Source organism: Clarias gariepinus, chromosome 11 (genome assembly GCF_024256425.1).
Source record: "Clarias gariepinus isolate MV-2021 ecotype Netherlands chromosome 11, CGAR_prim_01v2, whole genome shotgun sequence".
NCBI classification, from domain to species: domain Eukaryota; kingdom Metazoa; phylum Chordata; class Actinopteri; order Siluriformes; family Clariidae; genus Clarias; species Clarias gariepinus.
This window is the reverse complement of record NC_071110.1, coordinates 31,477,501-31,500,000: the sequence shown is the minus strand read 5'-3', so window position 1 is coordinate 31,500,000 and position 22,500 is coordinate 31,477,501. Positions and strand designations below refer to the sequence as shown.

The following is a 22,500-nucleotide window of genomic DNA, read 5'->3' as shown; positions in this document are numbered from 1 at the left end:
CAAGAACCCACAGGATGACTTCGAGATGCTGCTGCGGGTCGGAGGAGGGACGTATGGAGAAGTGTACAAGGTCAGAGGTCAAGTAAAACAATGGATGGGGGGAAAAGAGATTTAAAAGAGAAATAAGAACAAAGCAAGTGAGAGAGAGAGAGACAAGGAGGGATGGCGTCTCAAAATAAGGAGAAAAAGAAGAACCTTAAAAGTAAAAGAAAAAAAAAACCTGACTAATATGAAAAGAGAAAGGAAGGAGAGAAGGACGAATAGCTAACGAACTGTGTTGGCTTATTAGTTTAGAAAAATGTGAAAGTCGAGAGCAAATTAGAACAAAAGAGAGTAAAGATGACAATTAAATTGAGGTGAAAGAACGAAAGAAAGAAAGAAAGAAAGAAAAACATACTTCCTGTTTTTAGAATCTGTAGCTTGTGTCTTCCAACGTAGTTACTTTTGATCTGACACAGAAAAGAGTAAAAAAAGAAAAGAAAAGAAAGAATGAAAGATAGAAAATGACATTCGTATATGTCTATATAACTTGTAGAATTGATGTGCTTGAAAGAAATGGATGAAAGACAAAAAAGGAAGGGAAAAAAAAAACAGTATACGGTGGCATTTTCAACCAGAACCCGAACGGGAACAGTAGCACATGTTGAGGTACAGACATAAAAGGTGTGAACTTTTACCTGGCGTGTATAAGGTGACAGAGGTCAAAGGTTAGAGGGTCAGCATTAGACTCAAGATGATTTAGGTTTTATTTAATAGTTTTCAGTTGGAAAGCAGGAAATGAATGGATCTGGTATATAAGGGGTGTGTTGAGATGTGACAGGTACATCGTTAAAATAAATAAAAAATGAAATCGCAAATAAATTATAACAATAATTAGGTACGATTGTATGACATATAACAGCGTTATTTTGACAGCACGCAAGTTACAGGTTTATATTAGTGCATTCGTTTTAATACATGATCGTTTCTATAGTAACGGCTCATTCAGTTCGACTCATTCAGTATTCAGTGTACAACAAACCAAAAAAATTATACAGTGAACAATGTTTTCTGCCGATTTCGACATATACAGTATATACATATGTGTGGACGTACTGTATATATTCTGTAGGAGGCGTCTCCAGTGTCAGTGCTTTGTCACAGGTAGTCTTCAGGATGGTAACGTGACATGCTGCATACAGAATATACCTGCAACTTTAAACTTAAAATTTTATACATGGTGAAAAAGTACAATGTGACCGAGTTTAATAAACACAAAACATTGTAATTATCGGTCGGTTGCTGCGATACAAGAGGAATAGAACCAATTTGGGACATCCTGTTAATTGGAGAAAAAAAAATAGCTGTAACTCCACTTGACGTCAGGCCGCATCTCACCATCTTGGTGTTGATTTTTTTTTTTTTTTTTTTTTACATCTTGCTAGTGTGAAACCGTTGTAAGCAAATGTGTTTTTTTAGACCAAAGGTCATTTAACAGCTTTGTTAGCTCTCAGTCTTTAGTGTGTGGGTGTGTGTATGTGTCCTGTATAATGTATTTGTTGGCATTGTTGAACACAATGATGTCAAGAAATTGTTCCTTAATATTTCTCCAGCATCTTTGTGATTGCTCTTCCTTTTCCCACTTCCAGTTTAACCCATAACAGCAGAGGTTGTTGAGTTTCAGTCAATGTTTTATGCGTTGTTGAACCTCAACCCGGCGTTTTGTTGTGCTCTCGATAGCTGTGTGTAGTCTGAGTTCTGTGTTAGTGTGTGTGTGTTGTGTGTAAGACAGAAGCAGTTCGTGTTTTTTTAAAACTGTGAACTGAGGACATTGTCATTGTGAATGGTTTTTGCATTTCTGGTTATTGTTTAGTCATTACGCTTTAGGTGACTGTAAATGGATAAAAGGTATAACTTTTTTTTTAAGGGAATAAATATAAAACTGCAAATGTTGCCAGGTTACTGTGGAATAAGAGGAATAAAACACTTCAGCTTGCGCTCTTATAGGAAAGGACTTAACTCTGCTCTGGGAATCAATTACTCTGCTTCAGGTCGACTTGCATCACACCCGCCTTGTGTTGATTATTTTCCTACATCTGCAAGCGTCAGTGTGTCAGCGGTTCTGTTTTTGTTCATTTTTCCGAGAAAAATTAAAAGACCCCCCGCCGTTTGTATTTTTCGTTGCTGGTCTCGTTTCAAAACAGGTCTTACGTGAATCAGATTCTTACTCCGTTGCACCGACCGCTGGTGTACAGTGAACTTGTGCCTCAGACACATGTGAAAACAGATCTACAACATTTCCTAAAGACCTTGCTATAAGTTTTGCTAAGCAGCCAGGAGATTCTCTCAACACACCTCTGACGTTGGATAGAGAATATGATGCGAAGAATCGTCTACTTTACCAGGATGAAGTCACTGGAGGTTGATGTTGCAAACTTCCAATCACAGATTGTTATTTATCAGCTAAATGAAATTTAATTGCATACAAATTTCCCCGCAGATCATCCAAACTCTTACATGTTCTTTCCATTTTAGTGATGCTGTGAAATACGTTTGGACCCCCCCCCCCCCCCCCCACACACACACACACACACACAAACTTTAAAGCAAGGTGACTGATGATGCTTGTTAGATCATATATGGTTTCACAGCTAGCAAGTTAGTCAATTGTTCGTGTAAATTTGTTAGAATTTATTCTAGTACAGTGTTGAATCTCCCTACATGCTGTTCCATTACACCAGTGATGTGGAGAGTCAACCTCCAGAATTCCTTTTAATGGAAAGTTCAGTCAAGAACTGAATTCTAGGTGCTTTTTAGCCCCTCTGAGTCCGCCGATGTGTGAGTGGGTTGCTAGAGTCATGATGGTATGTTATAACTGGGTGTCAGGAGTCAAGGATTAGAGTTAGGGTTTTATGGTTAAAGTTTAGGATCAGAGTGGCTTTAGGGTTGAAATGAGAGTTTATGATTAGGACTGCAGTTGTGGTTTAGGATTAGAGTGAGAGTTTAGTACTGAAGTTTAAGCCTAGAGTTTAACGTTTCGAATTTCTGTTGTGATTTATTCTTTGAGTTTAAATTTACGATTAGAGTTGGGTTCAGCACTTTAGCTGTGATTTAGGATTAAAGTAAGAAATTAGGATTAAAGTAAGAGTTTAGTGTTAGTGTTTAAAATAATAGTTGAAATTTAGAAGTAGTTTTTATTAAGGATTATGTAAGGCTTAAGTTAAAGTTTAGGATTAGAGTTAAAATGTTAGAATTGTATGATGCTAGAATTACAGTTGCAATAAAGGATTAAAGTTAGATTTTAGGTTCAGAATTGAATTTAGGATTGTTAGATTATTAGATTTATAATTAGAGCTAGGTTTAAGTTAAACTTTAGGATCATAGTTAGAATGTTAAAGGTTAGATTTACAGTTGGAATTTAGGATTAGAGTTCAAGTTTAGGATTGATATTTAGCGTTCGAGTTCGAGTTTAGGATTAGTGTGAAAGTTTAGAACTAGTACAGATTTATGATTAGATTTTTAGGATTTAGTTAAAGTTTAGAATGAGAATTTGGGATTTGAGTATAGGATTACATTGAGAGTTTTAGAGTTTAGGACTGCAGTTAAACAGTGGTTTAAATTTGTGGGTTTTATTGCTGTTTCTCTATCCTTCTGCATGTGTGTGTGAGTGTGTGTGTATGAGAGAGAGAGAGAGAGAGAGAGAGATTGACAGGAAACTGGCAGTGTGCAACGAACACCTGTGCAGGTGAAGTGTATTCTGAGAAACAGAAGATAGGAAGCCCAAATGATTCATGCACTTCCAGATTTGTAGGAAGATAAGTATGGCAAACTGGTGAAGAAGAAAGTGCAAAGGGAAACACAGTTTACACAGCAATGAGAAGAAAATGTGAAATTGCCAGTGCTTGCCATGTTCCTCTTTTGCTAAATTTGTCATGGGTTGGTTGGCTGCAATGTCATAAATAGTAATGAGTAAAATGCATGTTGAAAAAAAAAAAAAAAAAGAAACCAACCACACCACTGGCAATTTATAGTGAGCTTTACGTTGTACACTCCACTCCCATGAGAATCTAAAATCCCACAATGCATCACTCACTCGCCAAACGATGCGTACTGATGCACACTGGTACAGAACACCGACCATGTGTGTTTGTGCTCTGTATGACACATACATAGGACAAGTGTGATTTGTAACACGTCCACAGCAGACTAGCGACTGTCTTTATGTAGCTTGTGGAGTAAAAAGTACAGTACATAGATTAAGATTATACCTGGGATTTTGTGTTGGAATTAAGGATTTAAAATAAATGGAAATGAGAATTAGGAATTACAATAAAATGCTTTGTGTTAAATTAGCCTTATTAGCTTTAGAATTAGGGTTCAGGGGTTAGGTTTTGGTTAGTGTTTAGGGTTAGTTACAGTAAGGGGTTAAAAGTAGGATTAAGGGTTGGATTTATTATTTAAATGTAAGTTTTGTAAGTTGTGTTATTGCTTATAGATAGGGTTTAAATAATAGTAAAGATTAGAGGAAGTTACTTTAGAATTGCCATTTAATTTTGGAGTTATGTGTTCTGGTCACATGCATTGTAGTAAATATGAGAAGCGTTAAAGAGCATTCAAGTAAAAACAGCAAAGCTTTATTTACTGATTTACTGTATTATATTGGGAACCGTCACATTCTACAACCAGTGCTAAAAGTCAAATGTGTGCTACTGTTTCTAAATTTTTTGGCAGGCGACGCATTGCAACCTCCTCATCGGCCGCGTTGATTGACGTTCTAGCCCGAGTAGGTTAATTATCATGCCACGTACTGTAGCGTGCAAAAAAAATGCAGCAGGTTACTAGGGATGTAATTAAACTGAACATGTTGATGAATGTAGAAGGAAGTGGTAAGGCTGAGGGAGAGATATCAGAGAAAAAGAAGAGCAGAGAAAAAGGAAGACGTCTGGGCCAGAAGCCCTAACCGTTACATATTTATGTGGGAATCGTCAGTGTTTTAATGTGGTCAGGACAAGCCCACATTGAACTGATGATCATAAGAAGCCTGCCGATGAAGATCACGTGGCCTATATAATGAAAAGGGGGTTTGTTTTGGGGATATTGGAACCTGTCATAGAGCTCTATTTCAATTCTAATAATGTTTAGAGGATGTTTACTGGATTCTGTGAACTTCCTTTCTAGCTAATGATAACATCCTGTTCCAAAAAAAAAAAAAAAAAAAAAAAGAAATAACATTGCTATGTTCAGGCAATTGAAAAACAGAAGCATATAAATGCATATACATGGAAGTGAGGAAAGTGAATTAGATTCACCATGGTGATGCCTGTAGCTAGAAAAGTGTACAAAAGGTCCTAGTTGCTTTGCAGCTCTTGGAAGATCTTATTTTAGCTGAGGGTTGGAGTCAACGGCTACAGAACAACGGTAGTCTGTTTCACTTAAATGACCCAAAATGGACACCTAAAGAATGTTTAAGGGCTTTGGATAGTCAGTTTTACTTACCTTGACCTTAATCAAATTGAAATAATATGTACTGTATAAGCTTTTATTTGTGATTTAGATCATGATTTTAACCTGTTACAAATACCGACTACATTAGTATCGTATGAACAATTAAAACAACAAAAGGATCTAGTATCTCCTGCAAAAAAGGACTAAAAAAGCCTCTTGTAGGTGACATGTTCTGTAGTCTCACTTCTTTCTTTCAACCTCTTTAGGAGCTTTGTTGTGTTAAAGCAGTGTGCAAAATGCAAATGAGGGGATGTGGGACCTTTTCCTCCCCAGAGAACGACACCGAGAAGAATGATAAACAGTTTGGCCTACTAGAGAACCTGATTTGATAATTAACCTTACAAATGTTAGAATTTGCATACTCTCGGGTGACATAGAAGCACATGACGGTGAAAGTGTGAATAGGGAAGAGGGGGCGAATTTTCTTAGCTTGTAGCGTTGACAAGTCTAGTAAATATAAAGTGTGAAAAAGGAGATGTTTTTGATCTGAGCTGAGCCTGGTATCTTTTATCTTAAATGGATGTTTAAAGACCCTGATATTATTACAGGATATCCAATATCCTTTAAAACTGCCCTAGAAATACACTTCTAGTAGCAAATGCTAAAAATGGCTTCAGTACACCAGAAGATACAGTACGTTATTAACTACACATGATGCTTGATGTTTAACTGGTTATAGACGTGAAAATTGAGTGGTACTAAGCAAATGGGCAAATGGAAAACCACAATAGCTAATGGTTTAAATAGCTATCAAGTAGCCGAAAACCTAATTTGTGGACAATGTAAAGTCAAAGTGACAGCAGAAATGACACAATGCTCTCAGTAATATCAACATTTTCCTTAGACGTTTTTGTTAATTGCAAAGAGAAAAATCCATATGACAAAAATTACACTTTGGTTGTTTGAGAGCAATGTGTTAGCAAATTAATAGAGGAAATTCTGAAAAAAATAAATGTTTAGAACGTGAACATTTCTCTTAGATGTGTCTGCTAATCAGTAACAAAAGACATTATTTGACCAGAATTACAATTCTAAATGTAAGAAAATGAAAAATGTATGGTTTTAGCTATATTTATTATAAACTATGTAATAAAACACTGTCAATGGAAATGTTTCGCTCAGATGTGTTAGTAAAATGACCAAAATTAAGGCAATGTGGCATGTCGCGTATTAGTCATTTGAAAACAAGGTATTAGCAAAGCGACAGTGGAAATACTACAAAAATGTCTAGAATATCAATATTCCTCTCAGATGTGTTAGTAAAGAAAGTAAATAAGAAAGAAAAGCCTTAGTTTGACTAAAATTACAATTTTAACTACGCGGCAGGTAGCCAAGTCAATTACAAGGACAACGTAAAAGCAACAATGATATCATAATATCGTAATATTTTATACCGTAAAATAAAATTTATTTATATAAACATAATTGCTCCCAGAAGTGTTACTTCATTTGGCCAAATGATATATTTAGCAAGGTGACATAGCAGTTTAGTCATTTGAGAGTAAAGAAATAGCAAAGTGACAGTGGAAATGTTAAAAAAATAAATGCCAGGAATGTCAACATTTCACTCAAATGTGTCCATTAATCAGTGAGTATGACATCATATGACTAAAGCTACAAATTTAGTTTTCTCACAAGTTATTTATATGCAAGAGAGCAGTAGCATTGGAAATGAAAAAAATTCCCTGAGATGAGTTGATAAGAAAATGTGTGTGTGTATATATATCACTTATATATATATATATATATATATATATATATATATATATATATATAAAAGGAGGGAAAAACTATAAAGTCCTTCAAGGACCCTTTAATCTCAGATACAATGTATCTACAATACACTTTTATAAAGAAATTAGCTACTACATTTTATTGAGGATTCTGCAGAACCACCCACAGTTCAGCTTCCTTTTTTGCTTGAAAAGTTGTCACTTATATTTGCTGCTTCCTTTTCTGGCATGCAAATATTTCTCTTGAACTTTTAATTTGATTTATTTCTCTATGTACAGTACTGTCGTCTAAAGGTCTTAGCCATCACATTATCTTTTTAACAATTGTTGTAATGTATGTATATTATATCTGCATATATTTATCATATTCACATCATTATGTTCCAAAGAATAATAAAATAAACAACATTACAGAAGAATATTTTCATGCTGGTAAAGAAAGCAACATATTACATGACAGACCATGTAGGCTCCTGGGTTTTGCATAAAATACATATGTGAAAGTGATGTCTCATGCTTCCTGAAGCACTCTTTCACTGTTTCACAGGCCTGGGATACGCCTGTGCCATCAGGGAAGAACAAATCCATTGATGGAAAAACCTGGTCATTCAACCATGCCCCTAGCTGATTAATGATTCAGATTCAGATTACCCTCTCTGATAAGTGGATAAGACAATAATTTGACCCATTTGAAATTGAGGAACATCTTTGTTCATGACCACAGGATATGTCTTCTGACATGATTGTTTAAGAAATGAGAAACTACACACTGTAGCCAATAGTTACTGTACTGTAGTTTAATAACTTGTTCCCAGCTGAACCATATTAATCACTTCAGTAATAATCTGATGGAAGTCACTTATCTATTTGCTTTCAGCCAAAACATAGTATTGATGCTGTTTTTTTAAATGTTATACATATAAAACAGAATATGTGTGTTTGTGTACCAAAGAAGTTAGTTTTAAAATTTATGCAACATGGAAGTGACCAATCTTGCTTCCCTAAAAATTTCAAGTTGCTAACTTAAGCCGTTTTGGAGAGATGATTTGGCCATTTTTCAGCGTTACTACATTTCAGCATTACCGTCTTGCTTTAAACAATGATCATTTAAAATGCACACTATTCATATTTCTTCATAAATATTAATATTAAAATTGGTGTAAGCTTCAGGTAGCATATGACCTGTAAAAAATTGTTGTTTAAATTGTGCAATATCTTTCATTTAGCAATATCTTAACAATTTAGCATTTTAGAATACACTAAATACACTTTTTCAGGTTTACGTCTTTTTAATTGAAATCTAACTTGGCTAAGTTTAATCTTAATGACAATTAAGATCACGGTCATGGAATTGACACCTAGGTAAGACACTTTTTAGCACCAGTACCATGTGGGTATGTTGGTTATAGCAGTATAAGCAGTATGTATACTGCATATCTGTGCGTAGGTTTGCATGTGTGTGTGTGTGTGTGTGTGTGTGTGTGTGCACGCACACAAGTTTTACCAGCTTAAAATCTGCTAACATGTATACATAGATATAAGATAATAATATAATAACTAAAAAACTATAAGAAAATTCACATTCAATTACACAACTGCTAAGAAAAACCTTTACAATTTTAGCAACGTGACATGCAGCTATTTACGTATTTGGCAAGAACATATTGGCAAATGACAGTGCAAATGACACTCTGTGGATTATTGACATTTTCCTCAGATTCGTTCATAGATCGTTTTAAAAAAAAAGCTCCCATATTATTAAAATGCCATTTTTGTTCGATTCTATGTAGTCAATTTGTTTATAATGACATTGCAAAGGAAATGAGACACTCCCTGGAATATCAAAGTTTCCTTTATAGCTGGTAAATGACTAAGAAAATGCTCTTTAAGATGACTCTTTAAGATGAGATGTAGTCATTTAGTCATCTGAGAACAATGTGATGTTACAGTGACAGTAGGAAAGGCAAAAGCGTTAACATTTATCTCAGATGTGTGGTTTAATGACTATTTACAACTATTTACAGTTCCCTGACATTTAGCCATGTTTATGTGTAGTGAAAATGATACCGGACTATTTGTGGATATTAACATTTTTCACAGACGTTTATATATTCTTGTGACTAATAGGAGGATAAAATTAGCATCAACTGTTAACTAAACTTTTATGAAGCATATTTTAAAGCTGTGAATACCACGAAAATAGGAACTTGTATTGTATAGAATCTGTAATGAAGACAATGATAAGTTTCGAAGATGCTAGCAGTCGTGAGTTGGTGCTTATCTAGTAAGTTAGTAATTTGATTGCACAGAAATTTGTGCAAACTGTCTGTATCTGTATAAACTTTGTACAATTGATTAGTGTGTGAAACCAACTTGTTGATGTGGTTTCTGACATTGTGTGACAGATTATTATCTATACAAAAGAGTAAAACAAGCTAGGAACTGTTGCAGCCCCATGCTAAAGCAGAAAAATGTACTTCCTTAGCACACTAGCATCAGATTAAGCTAAGAGGCGTAGCGTATAGCCTGCGGACTGAATTGTACTGTACGTTGGGTGTAAATGATCTGCACAATGGTACATATTCAGGTTTTATTATGTTCTTAGATTAAACATATCAAAGAATGCCTTTAGACACGCAGTTTGCTATGTTTGTAGCTTCTCTATGTTTGCTCCAGAGCATGACCAAAGCAATCTTCATAAGCCAAACGAATCTTAGTTGATTAGTTGGACTTCACTTTAGTGTTAGGATTCCAGTGATGGTTATGAGATCTGTGGGCGTGTCTGTTTTTCAGTTTCAATTCTTCACTTTTATTAAAATACAGATGTGAATATAAAAATGAAAAGATATCAAAGAAGTAAAGAAGTAAGCAATGTGGTGCAGGTGTGTGTGTGTTTGTCTGTGTGTATGTTTGCGTGTGTGCAAGGAAACACCCATAGTGGGCTGCAATGTGCTGTACGCGTCTCCCTCAACCTACACGGCAAACCGTAATGTCTCCGTCACCCACTAAGTTCAGTTCTGAGTAAACAACACAAACTAGACCGATATAATAGTACAACAATGCAGTGAAAACTTTGCATTATAATTGTCTGATTTTTTTTTTTTAAAGATGCCAATATGTTATAAGTGTGCAGTTTTCACTTGTGCAAAAATGTTAGGTTCTTTGGGTAAAGATAAAAAAAAAAATCTCAGTACAAATCTCAGATTGTAGACAGTTTATAGAATGGATTTGTAGACACAAGAGATCAAACATGTAGTTATACCGTGTGATGTTCGGTTCACAATTATCAATGATAATACAGTACATTAATGCTTTAATAAAACTTTGTGATATGCAACCTAAATGACAGATTCATGAATATTCATTGCACACATTAGTTTATTCTCTTTACTAATATGCCAGCATAGTAACTTTAGATTAAGTTTAATAAAAGCTAGCTGTGTGAATTAAGATGCGGAATAAATCCAAATACAAAGGAACTAAAAAATTAACTAATAGTAATATTGGTTTTATTACTTAGTTATACTAGGTAATGCATAATAGCTTTAATTATTTATTAATCGCATAAAACTGTATAAATTGAATTGACTTTTTTATATTTTAGAACTGTAGATCAATCCATAATGTGGGCTAAAGTAGTTATTTTTAGAGTGTGTGTGTGTGTGTGTGTGTGTGTGTGTGTGCGCGCGCACATGTCTGGGCATAGCAGGTGGTCTCTAAAAGGAAAAAAATAGAGAAGTGAGATTATAACCTTCATCAAGCATATATATACCTCCCTCTCGCTGCCTCTCTCTGTCTGTCTTTCTCTCTTCCCACATGTCTGTTATTCGTAAAGGCCTTTAGGTCATACGTAAATTAAACCTCTGATGCCCAAACTAATACACTCTCCACCATGAAGGTGGACTTTTAAATTCAGTTGCTCATTACACAGAAAAGCATGCTCAACAGTTTAAAACTCATGCAATGATTAATCAGTAATATACTGTACAGTGCTGTGTAGAAATATTGAGCCACCCCAGATTCCTTCATATTTTGCTTCCAAAGAGTTAGACTTTCCTGTATTTTTTATGCAGACTTTTCTAGCCTGTATTTTTGTCCCTGGACCTGAGCAGTTTTAGCTGAATGTTTTTTTTTTTTTTTTTTGGTTTGCTTGTTTGTTAAGCCACCCAGTGACCTTTGAATCATTTAAGCATAAAAAGCATCTAACTTAAGGCATGAATCGGTAAGAAAACAGGTGCGGATGATGACAGATGATCAGGCGGGTGATTAGTACACTGGTGAGTGTTTGGAACAGATGAGAGGGGAAATGAGGTTGCTGCTGGCATTGTTACATAAACAACCTATTTGTAAATTGTATCTTCAGGCACTTTGCAGCCTGACACACTAAAACATTTCTTTCCATTTTTTTCTTTCATATAATCATTGAATTTAATTGAATCTAAAGAAACGGAGGGGCAAAACATTTGCACAGTACTGTATTTGTATGGACTGTTCTATTTCAAAGTTCTTCTATGCTTCATTATGTGCTAATTAATAATGTCTGCAAGCGAATTACTGGAACCTCATGACGCACTTATTGTATATTTTAGCGATGCATTAACCATGGCCATAATTAAACTCATTTTTATTGTATACTGCATAATTGAACTTACATTTGTAAAGCAAACTAAGAAGCTATCTGAATGAGTAGCTTTATTAATATGTAAATGCACATAATATGTTAATTAAAGGTAAATGTATATGAATACAACATTTTATTTGTTATAATTATTGTAGTTTGATTAAAACTGTAGTAATCCTTACTTAGTCAAAACAACATGACTATTACTAACGAAACATTCGGGGAACAATGTTGCTTAGTAGTTGGCACTGTCGTCTTTTCCACCTCTGGTCAATGTGTGTGGACTTGCTTGCTTGGAGGGCTTCCTACAGACATCCTGGTTTTCCCCCACTGTCCAAAGACGATTAGTTTAATTGGGATTTCCAAACTTCCCAAAGTGTGTGTCCTGTGATGGATTGGCACCCTGACCCGCCTCATGCCCAAAGTGTCGTGGAATAGGCTCCAGGCTTCCGTCATACACAGTACGATATGCAGTGAAATGCTTATACGACCGCTCGTGGCCTTTAAACTCTAAATTATTATTAGAACTAGGAATAAAAATAGAAATAAATTAGGTAATGAAAAATAATAAAATATAGAGAAGATGATAAGAAAAACAGAATATAAAAGATAAAAAAGAAAAAAATAGTATAGGAAGTGAATGATTGAATGAATAAAACATCGATAATTATGATATATATTATACATTACACATAATTCTGAAATTTCCTTTATTAAGATCAATAAAGTATCATATGATTACATAAAAGTTTCAAAAGCGGATTTAGAACGCAGTTAATGTACAGTTTATGTGTGTGTGTGTGTGTGTGTGTGTGTGTGTGTGTGTAGAAGGGCATGCGTGGTTGTGTGTAGTAACATTTAGTCTTGCGCAACGTCTGGAAAACAAGATCACTTACATTATAGTGGATATATAAATATTCCTTCCATCATCAACTTCCTGTTTTCTTTTTCCAAGAAACTTAATATGCCAAAAAAAGACAAACACTCAGCTTTTCATATCACAGAGAAATCACAAAACTGTACTTGAAGGGAATGCCTGACTGACAAAGTTCTCCCTTGTTAAATACCAACATGACATTAAAGCCCATTTGAGGCCCGTCTGCTGCACTGTGAATTTTCTCTTACGAAAACGTTAGAACGAGCGCATTACTATAAACCCATGCTTTTCTGCTACGCTAATGTCAGAGCTGTCGTTATAGATGAGCACTTGTCGTGTCAGAATCAAGAACATCAAAAGTACTGTGGTGTGAGAGTCTGTAATGTTCTGCTGCCGCCATTTTCTCTTCTATCTTCTAAACAGAAGTTGAACCACCTCTGCCCTGACCTTTACTAATGTAGCCTGACCTGCTAAAGATGTTTTCCTCTTGCGGTTTTTTTTATTCCTGTTTCGAACACAGAACAGACCATCTGTATAGCACTAATCGCTGTGCATCTGATGAATGCCTATTTAATTTTTGACTGGCGCTAGGCACGAGACTAATGCATCTTACGTGAGCCTGAGATAAAGTCATAGTATCTGCCTTGAGCTGCTTCTCTTTACTGGTGGCCATCTTGAACAACCGGAACAACATTTCTCTTTCTTATATTATTATTATTATTATTATTATTATTATTTATAATTAATATTATTATTAATAGTAGTATTATTGATGAGGACTAAATGTTCCGAAACGGGAATACAGTTACACAAGAGCCTGAAGTATGTCACAGCGGTATATGATTAATCGTAACTGATTCACTTGGAATTAAAAAACCTTTTCGGAACATTGACTTGTTTTTTCGGAGCTGCTTCATAACTGACGTGTTACCACGGACACTGACGCACGTGTGTGTGTCTGAGGTCACTGGTGTCGTCGCTGGTGTCTGACTTTTCCTTCTTGTTTGCCAAAAGTCACTGTTTGTATGTGTGTTTGTTTGTTTGTAGGCCATTCTCATCTCTGTAGCTATTTTTAAGTCATGGTTAACCCCCAGAACTCTCCGTCCTCGTCCCGCAACTCAACTACTTAATTTTTCCACTCTTAAAGTCAAACATCTATTTTTAACTCACACTACAGTGGGTGTGCATGTGACCCGTCCTCATCACTGTTCTACCACTGCGCGTAGATATATCCTAGAAAAATCATTAAAAGTCGGCGCCAAATAGGATCACAGTATCACAATTTATTTTCTTTAGTGTAAACAAACAAACAAAAACAATTTGTCACTTTTTGTGATGAATGGATTGTACTGTTTATTTTGGGGTTTTATGGGGTCTTATATGACTCAAAATAAATGGCACAAAACATGACACTTTTTAATTAAGGCCATGTCAGTTGTAAAGACAATGTAAAGGCAAAGTGAATGTAGAAACTAGATAAAAACCACAAGAAATGTTACTTAGAAATCAGAAATTATACTTAGTATCTATTGCTAAGCTCACTTGACTTCATACGACTAAAATTACAAGCAACCTGTTATTCAGCCATGTCAGTTATAAAGACAATATAAAGACACAGTGACAGTGGAACAAGATAAAATCACCAGAAATGTCAATGTTTACAAGGTTACGTGGAATAAAAATAGTCATCAATTTGTCACTTGAACGTAGTACTATAAAAAACATTTTAACTTCTGAAGTAATAAACACTACAATAGATTCAGTTACTATCAAAGATCTGTAACTGTAACTACCCCATTGAAAGATAAATAACCCCCATACATCTAAAAACAAGTTAGTTCTGACTCTACATCTGTATTTGTGTGTGTCCCCAGGCTCGGAATAAGCAGACAGGAGAGCTGGCTGCCATAAAGATAATCAAGATGGAACCTGGTAAGGGAAATTTGTGAGAAACTATTGACTCAAATGAACACTGTAAATGTTTGTTCGCCGGTAGTGATTTGAATATGAGATGCAATAGTGGATCTTTTGGAAACTTTAACGTTTAAAATCCCCGAAATGATGTACATTTATGCAAAATAAAAAAATATAAAGTAAGTACAGTATGAGATAACAAGCAAAATCGGGTAGTTCCCATATGTATGGTACTGACAACCCTTACTCGAGAGATACAAATTAGATCCTGGTCAATTCATAGATTGTTTTTTGTTTCCTTCTCTTCTCTTAGATGATGATTTCTCAGTGATCCAGCAGGAAATCGTGATGGTAAAGAGCTGTAAGCACAGCAACATCGTGGCCTACTACGGCAGCTACATCAGGTCAGAGTCAGAAAGAGGGAAACTTTGTGTACCCAGATATGGGTCATTGTATCATTGTGGGGTTTACAGTAGAGCTGTATTACATGGCTGCAAGATATTCAAACACATTATGCTTTCTTATCTCTAGAAGAACGATTACAAGATGACAAGATATACAATGCTTGCGCATTGAAGTAATACAGTGGAACCTTGGATCATGAGTAACGCGGTTTGCGAGTGTTCCGCAAGACGTTCCGCAAGATTTTTAATAAAATTTTGACTTGGAAAACGAACAAGTCTTGGTTTACGAGTACCGAGTATCATGGATCACGCATGTGCTTTTTGTTTAGATGCTGAGCGTCACGTGATCACAACTGAGTCAATGGTTTTTCTCTCTCTTGTGCTGTGGAATTGTGGGTTATCGTTTCCCCTGCTGGCTCTTAGTGCGCGTCTCTTACTGGTATAATCAACATCCGTGCACGCGTATACAGACACACAGACACACACACACTCTTTTTCTCTGCTCTACACAGAGTAAAGTGCAAGTTAATTTTATTTTATTTTTCCGGTTATTTCATTTCGTTAGTGTATCGCTCATTCGAGTGTCATAAGCGAGATTCCTTGTTTATTTTTCCGATAAAACAGTGTTTCCGTTGTGTGCGTGCGTGCGTGTAAAAAAAGGGGAGGAAGGGTAACTGTGTTAGACGAAAAGAGGGAGAGGGGAGCTTACTTTAGATTTACACACACACACACACACACACACACACACACACACACACACACACACACACAGCGCCTGCATGCACAAATGGAAACACAGGATTTATTTTCGGGATTTATTTTTACTTTTTATTTTGTATTAATTATTTTTATGTATTTATTTTTTTGGGCTGTGGAATGAATAATCTGTGTTTTCATTACTTCCTTATGGGAAAATTCAATTTGGTTTACGAGTGTTTTGAAATACAAGCCTGCTTCCGGAACGAATTATGCTCGTAATCCAAGGTTCCGCTGTATTTAGGAAAAACAAAAAAACTGGTCTGTGATCAGAACCTATCCTTAACAACATATGAAACAGAAATGAACCCTTAATGAGAATGCACACACATTTGCATACTCATTTACACCAAGTGGCAATTTAGCAAAGCCAATCCGCTAACCGGGATACAGATACAAAGAAGCAGAATCCCCACACAATCCCATCCAGGCCTCAAACACTCTTTTTAACACCTCCCTCTAACACTTTTTGGGTTTTTTTTTTAAGGATTTTTTTTCCAGATTTTCTTCCTAATTTAGCCGTATCCAATTCCTCCCCGTCACTAGGGGCGCTCCCACATTAAGGCTATTACTCCCGGGGTGGCCGAAGACTATCACGTGTTTCCTCCAAACCATGTGACGCCAGCCGACCGCATTTTTTTTCGGACTTCTCGCTCACGCACCGTTGGGTGCGGCGTAACACACTCAAAGGACAGCGCTACCCGCTCCTTCTACTTGTATAAGCTCTCAGACGCCTCTGATTGGCTGTAGAGCCGTTATTAATGTGAGAGTACTTAGTACCTCTCATCCCTCCCCTCTAAGAGCTTGTTCAATCAGCTCCCTCTAGATCTCCGGTGGAGAGGTTAGCCCACACACTCTTGTCCAATTCTAGCCAATTCTTCAATATTGACCAAATCCACCCACTTCCTCAAACACTCTTAACCAAGCCCACCCACTTCCTTAAACACTGTTGACCAATCCCACCCGCTTTCCTAAAGACTTTTGGCCAGGGATTCGCTCGCTTGGGATTATTTTCTCTTGGAAGTATTTTAGTGAATGGATACTTGGCATTTTGTCAAGAAAGAAGTCTTGGGGGTGATTATTCAAGGGTGTTTATTGGAGTGAGTGAAATTGGTTAATGCTGTTATTCTGTGGTGGAGATTGCTCAAAATTAAAGAGCTTAGCTAAGAGTGTTTATTTAAGCGGTGAGATTTATTAATGTTTACTGGATTAATGGTTTTTGGGATTGGTAATGTGTGTGGATGGGATGGGTCAAGAGTGTTTGTTAGAGTGGGTGAGATTGGTCATAAATGTTTATCGGAGTGGGTGAGCTTGGTTATGTGTGTGTGTATTAGACTGGGTGGTATTGGTCATAAATGTTTATTGGGCTGCGTGAGATTGGTCAAGAGTCTTTATTGGAGCATGTGGGCTTGGCTAAGAGTGTGTACTGGAGAAGTAGGAGGGCTTGTAGACAAGTTTGGGTTAAGGAACAACTTCACTAATTTTAGCCAATTAAGGATCATTATGATTTAATTGTTCCATAATTTTAGCATAATCAGTCCAGTTTTTTAAGGTAGCCTGCTATGTAGATGAACAAATATATAAAACCACAGTCTAGTACTGGCTGTTCCCATCCTGTAATTGATTTCAGTATATACTGTTATATATTCTGTAATATATGTGTTTGCTGCACAAATGTATATCCTGGAAGCTGACTGTTTGGTGCTGCATGACATTAACTATAAAGCCCTGCAATGTAAAGTTGCGATTAAACATATGGAAATCAGACAAATAAATTTGTATATGTATGTGTTTTAGGTCACATAAACTCTGGATCTGTATGGAATACTGTGGAGGGGGTTCCTTACAAGATATCTATCATGGTTGGTAAAGTTGTCATCAATTTCCCTTTGCTCTGAATCATTTACTTTAACCGCAGCCTCCATGTTAAAGGTTGTTTCATTGCCCTTTATTTGGTTTTATTATAAAACCAAAGTCAAGTTATTCTGATAACCATCCAACAAGCTTCCTGGACTTTATCAAAATAATTTATCTTTATATATATTTGTCTTAAATAAATCTTAAAAACTGTAGACAAGTCTTAACATTTGACTTCCATATACTGATTACATGTGGTTTATTCAGCTTACTAACCTTCTCCGCCTACACATCCATGACTCTGGACACAATTTGAAGCAAAACAAAAATCATTTCCGCTGCACTGTTCATTGCTGCTTGGTGCAGAGCTTGAGTGTGCTCTTCATGCCATGTCAATAATTCACACTTCAACTGCCACTTTGAAGGGCTTGCTAATTCCTACCAACTGGTTCTTTACTCTTCCACATACACAAGATGGTAGGTGCAATTCTTGACAAGAGTTGCTCTGCCCTTCCCAGTCATAGTGTATTGGGTCAGTTTTGCTCTCTGTGAGTCCCAGACAAGGATTACTGTGGCATCCACTAAATTTGACCTTGCGATCTCCTGATAATAATAAGGCAAGTCTTTTTTCTGTTGCACCACTCATGACTCCCAATTCCAAAGATTCCGATATTTCTTTCTTGATGGAAAAGGTTTTTTCAATAGTTTTTCAAGTGTCAAATCCTCTCTCCAGTCTGTGTGCATGGAGTATCTTCTCGTGCTTGGTGGGTCTTCTCCATCTGCTCTGGTTTTAACTGACAGTAAAAAAACATGTGACGTAGGTTGCTAGATGTTTCCAATTTGTCCATAGTGTTTGACTTTTTAGTATGGAAATTGATTGGATGGATGAATGGATGGATTTATAATATGCCTGTCACATTCACCATCACTCTGCTCCATCATCAAAACACCAAGTGAGCTAATATCTCTCAGAAATCTGCTCAATTATGAAACCGGACTTATGTAATTACTACAAGTAATAATAAAACATTTATTCTAAAAGGAATATTATGGGAATGTGTATACAATGTTATCTCAAGCACCTCACATCTTCACACGTAAACCCATTTTTATCAGTTTGGGTCACAGTTCTTATGCATCGTCTACAGCCCTGTAGTCTGAAATGCCATCACTCATCATGTGTTTATCTCTCTTTATCTCTTTCATAGTAACTGGCCCTCTTTCAGAGCAGCAGATAGCATACGTGTGCCGCGAGATGCTACAGGTAAGCTCAAGAAGAGCTAGAACTGCTGGCAACATTTCAGATTAATAAATATTTGTGCGAGGCGCATTCAAGTCAAACTGGGGCTTATTCTCTCATGAGCAGAAGAATGAAGGCGTAAAAGTGATTTCCATAAGACTTCAAGCACAGTGCAATGATGATGATAATGATGCAGTCCGTTAATGACATCCTGGCTGAGGTGGCTCAAGCGCACTGCATGGATAACTTGTCACCAACTTCCACAAGAGATGCATCAGTCTGTGGGAACTGTACACAAAATCATTCACCTACACCGCACCTGCACCACTCTCACATCAAAGGAACTTAGACTGGGCGTTATTGCTACATCCCACGTACAGTCCTGACCTCGCTTCAAGCCATTTCCACATGCATGGGGCCAGTAAGGCCAGTAAAGGAGTTCCTGGGAGGCCAGTGTTTCAGACGTGAAGCAGGCAGTCTGATTATCGCTTCCTCACTAGTCAAACATTGGGATTAGTGCATTAGTGTAGTTGGGGATTATATGGAGAAATAAAGGGAGTATTGACTCTCAGAACTGTGTTTTGTTATTCTGTACAATCGAAAGTCCTGGTTCGACTTGAGCACTCCTTGTTATTTATAGAAAGAATTATACTTTACCCTAGGAACATCCTCATTAAATAGGTTTTACTTGATTAACTAGATAACAAACTGAAAAAAAGTGTATTTTCCATGTGATAGTCATCTACAGTACCATGTCCAAAGAGTGTGTGATGTTCATTCTGATTTTTGCCAATTTCTATTTCAACGTGCAATTTTTTCATGGTTTCTGTTCTGTTTTTTTTTTTGTGGTGGTGGTGTGTTTTGCATTTATAGGATGGATATTTTAATTACAACTGATCCAAAATCTGCAATTCTGATCTCTCTCTCTCTCTCTCTCTCTTTTTTAAAAGGGGCTAGATTACCTTCATGGCCAGAAAAAGATACACAGAGACATCAAGGTATGTGCTGATGCTGAAAGGTATCAGAATACTGCATTAAGATTTACGTTGTTTTACTGATTTTATGGTTACTATACATGTGTCCCAAACTGTCTATAGTACTGTCTATACTATGATGTTTTCTTATAAATGAAAATGCTCAAACCTAGCATCGAGAACAATCTAGCATTGTTCTAAGCATATACTAACATATACTACTGATTTATACCAACTTAGGTTTCTAATTTCTGCACAGAGAGTTAGAATAAGCAGAAATACCATGAAATCTTATCCCGTCTTCCTATTGATGGATTTTAGATGAGCATCATAGCAATTTGAGATTTTAGTAAAACATTTTGGAAAACTGTCTTTGATCGCAATTGGCTGCTGATGAACATCACATTATATGTCTTCCACTTACAGTGGTGTGAAAAACTATTTGCCCCCTTCCTGATTTCTTATTCTTTTGCATGTTTGTCACACTTAAATGTTTCTGCTCATCAAAAACCGTTAACTATTAGTCAAAGATAACATAATTGAACACAAAATGCAGTTTTTAAATGAAGATTATGTTATTAAGGGAGAAAAAAAACTCCAAATCTTCATGGCCCTGTGTGAAAAAGTAATTGCCCCCCCCCCTTGTTAAAAAATAACTTAACTGTGGTTTATCACAGTTAAAAGTTTAATTTCTGTAGTCACCCCCAGGCCTGATTACTGCCACACCTGTTTCAATCAAAAAATCACTTAAATAGGAGCTACCTGACACAGAGAAGTAGACCAAAAGCACCTCAAAAGCTAGACATTATGCCAAGATCCAAAGAAATTCAGAAAAAAATGAGAACAAAAGTAATTGAGATCAGGCTGGTAAAGGTTATAAAGCCATTTTCAAAGCCTTGGGACTCCAGCGAACCACAGTGAGAGCCATCATCCACAAATGGCAAAAACATGGAACAGTGGTGAACCTTCCCAGGAGTGGCCAGCCGACCAAAATTACCCCAAGAGCGCAGAGACAACTCATCCGAGAGGCCACAAAAGACCCCAGGACAACAACTAAAGAACTGCAGGCCTCACTTGCCTCAATTAAGGTCAGTGTTCACGACTCCACCAAAAGAAAGAGACTGGGCAAAAACGGCCTGCATGGCAGATTTCCAAGGCGCAAACCACTTAAGCAAAAAGAACATCAAGGCTCGTCTCAATTTTGCTAAAAAACATCTCAATGATTGCCAAGACTTTTGGGAAAATACCTTGTGGACCGACGAGACAAAAGTTTAACTTTTTGGAAGGTGCGTGTCCCGTTACATCTGGCGTAAAAGTAACACAGCATTTCAGAAAAAGAACACCATACCAACAGTAAAATATGGGGGTGGTAGTGTGATGGTCTGGGGTTGTTTTGCTGCTTCAGGACCTGGATGGCTTGCTGTGATAGATGGAACCATGAATTCTACTGTATACCAAAAAATCCTGAAGGAGAATGTCCGGCCATCTGTTCGTCAACTCAAGCTGAAGCGATCTTGGGTGCTGCAGCAGGACAATGACCCAAAACACACCAGCAAATCCACCTCTGAATGGCTGAAGAAAAACAAAATGAAGACTTTGGAGTGGCCTAGTCAAAGTCCTGACCTGAATCCTATTGAGATGTTGTGGCATGACCTTAAAAAGGCGGTTCATGCTAGAAAACTCTCAAATAAAGCTGAATTACAACAATTCTGCAAAGATGAGTGGGCCAAAATTCCTCCAGAGCTCTGTAAAAGACTCGTTGCAAGTTATCGCAAACACTTGATTGCAGTTATTGCTGCTAAGGGTGGCCCAACCAGTTATTAGGTTCAGGGGGCAATTACTTTTTCACACAGGGCCATGTAAGTTTGGATTTTTTTTCTCCCTAAATAATAAAAACCATCATTTAAAAACTGCATTTTGTGTTTACTTGTGTTATCTTTGACTAATAGTTAAATGTGTTTGATGATCAGAAACATTTAAGTGTGACAAACATGCAAAAGAATAAGAAATCAGGAAGGGGGCAAATAGTTTTTCACACCACTGTATATGACCACCTATAACCAAGAAAATTTCACCAAAGCTTAAAATAGAAGATAAAATTCTTACATTTGACTCCTTAGACTTGTTTTTATTGTTTTGCCCAGAAAGAACTCTAAGTTTATCACCTTTAAAGAAACCCTCTCTCGTTTGGATATAAACTCCTTATAAAATGCAGACTGAACAAGCTGGCGAGTTAACCAGGGTATATTATAAAACTATGTGGTTGCAACAGTTATAAAAGATTTGTTTTTTTAATGCTACTTTTCTTTCAGGGTGCCAATATTCTCCTGAACGATAACGGCGAAGTCAAATTAGGTGAGTGATTGTGTATAAACTGCTTGGTAGTATCATCTAAACTGGCTGGGTTTAAATATTTTTTTTTAATTTGATTTAATCGATGATCTTTCTTGTTTTGGTTTTAGCGGATTTCGGAATCTCTGCCCAAATCACAGCGACGTTCGCCCGACGTATGTCTTTCATAGGAACTCCATATTGGTAAGAGTGCACAGTGAAGCCACGGTGTTGACATTTTTTCCTAGTTTTGTATGGCTAGTATCATGGACGCTTGGCTTTCAGGATATTTAATTTGACCTTTTTGTC

General features: G+C 36.6%; 1 protein-coding gene across 2 annotated transcripts in view; it reads left to right on the top strand.

Annotated features, from left to right (window-relative positions):
* LOC128532903 (mitogen-activated protein kinase kinase kinase kinase 5-like) overlaps positions 1–22,500 on the top strand; it is a 39,497-nt gene that overhangs the window by 313 nt on the left and 16,684 nt on the right. For both annotated transcript variants that reach the window (XM_053507031.1, XM_053507030.1), the window contains exons 1-8: positions 1–70; positions 14,590–14,647; positions 14,943–15,033; positions 17,587–17,651; positions 18,855–18,910; positions 19,837–19,884; positions 22,173–22,215; positions 22,323–22,395. The exon at positions 1–70 is cut by the window's left edge. In XM_053507031.1, coding sequence (XP_053363006.1) covers positions 1–70; positions 14,590–14,647; positions 14,943–15,033; positions 17,587–17,651; positions 18,855–18,910; positions 19,837–19,884; positions 22,173–22,215; positions 22,323–22,395 — 504 coding nt within the window. The remainder of the gene's footprint in view (positions 71–14,589; positions 14,648–14,942; positions 15,034–17,586; positions 17,652–18,854; positions 18,911–19,836; positions 19,885–22,172; positions 22,216–22,322; positions 22,396–22,500) is intronic.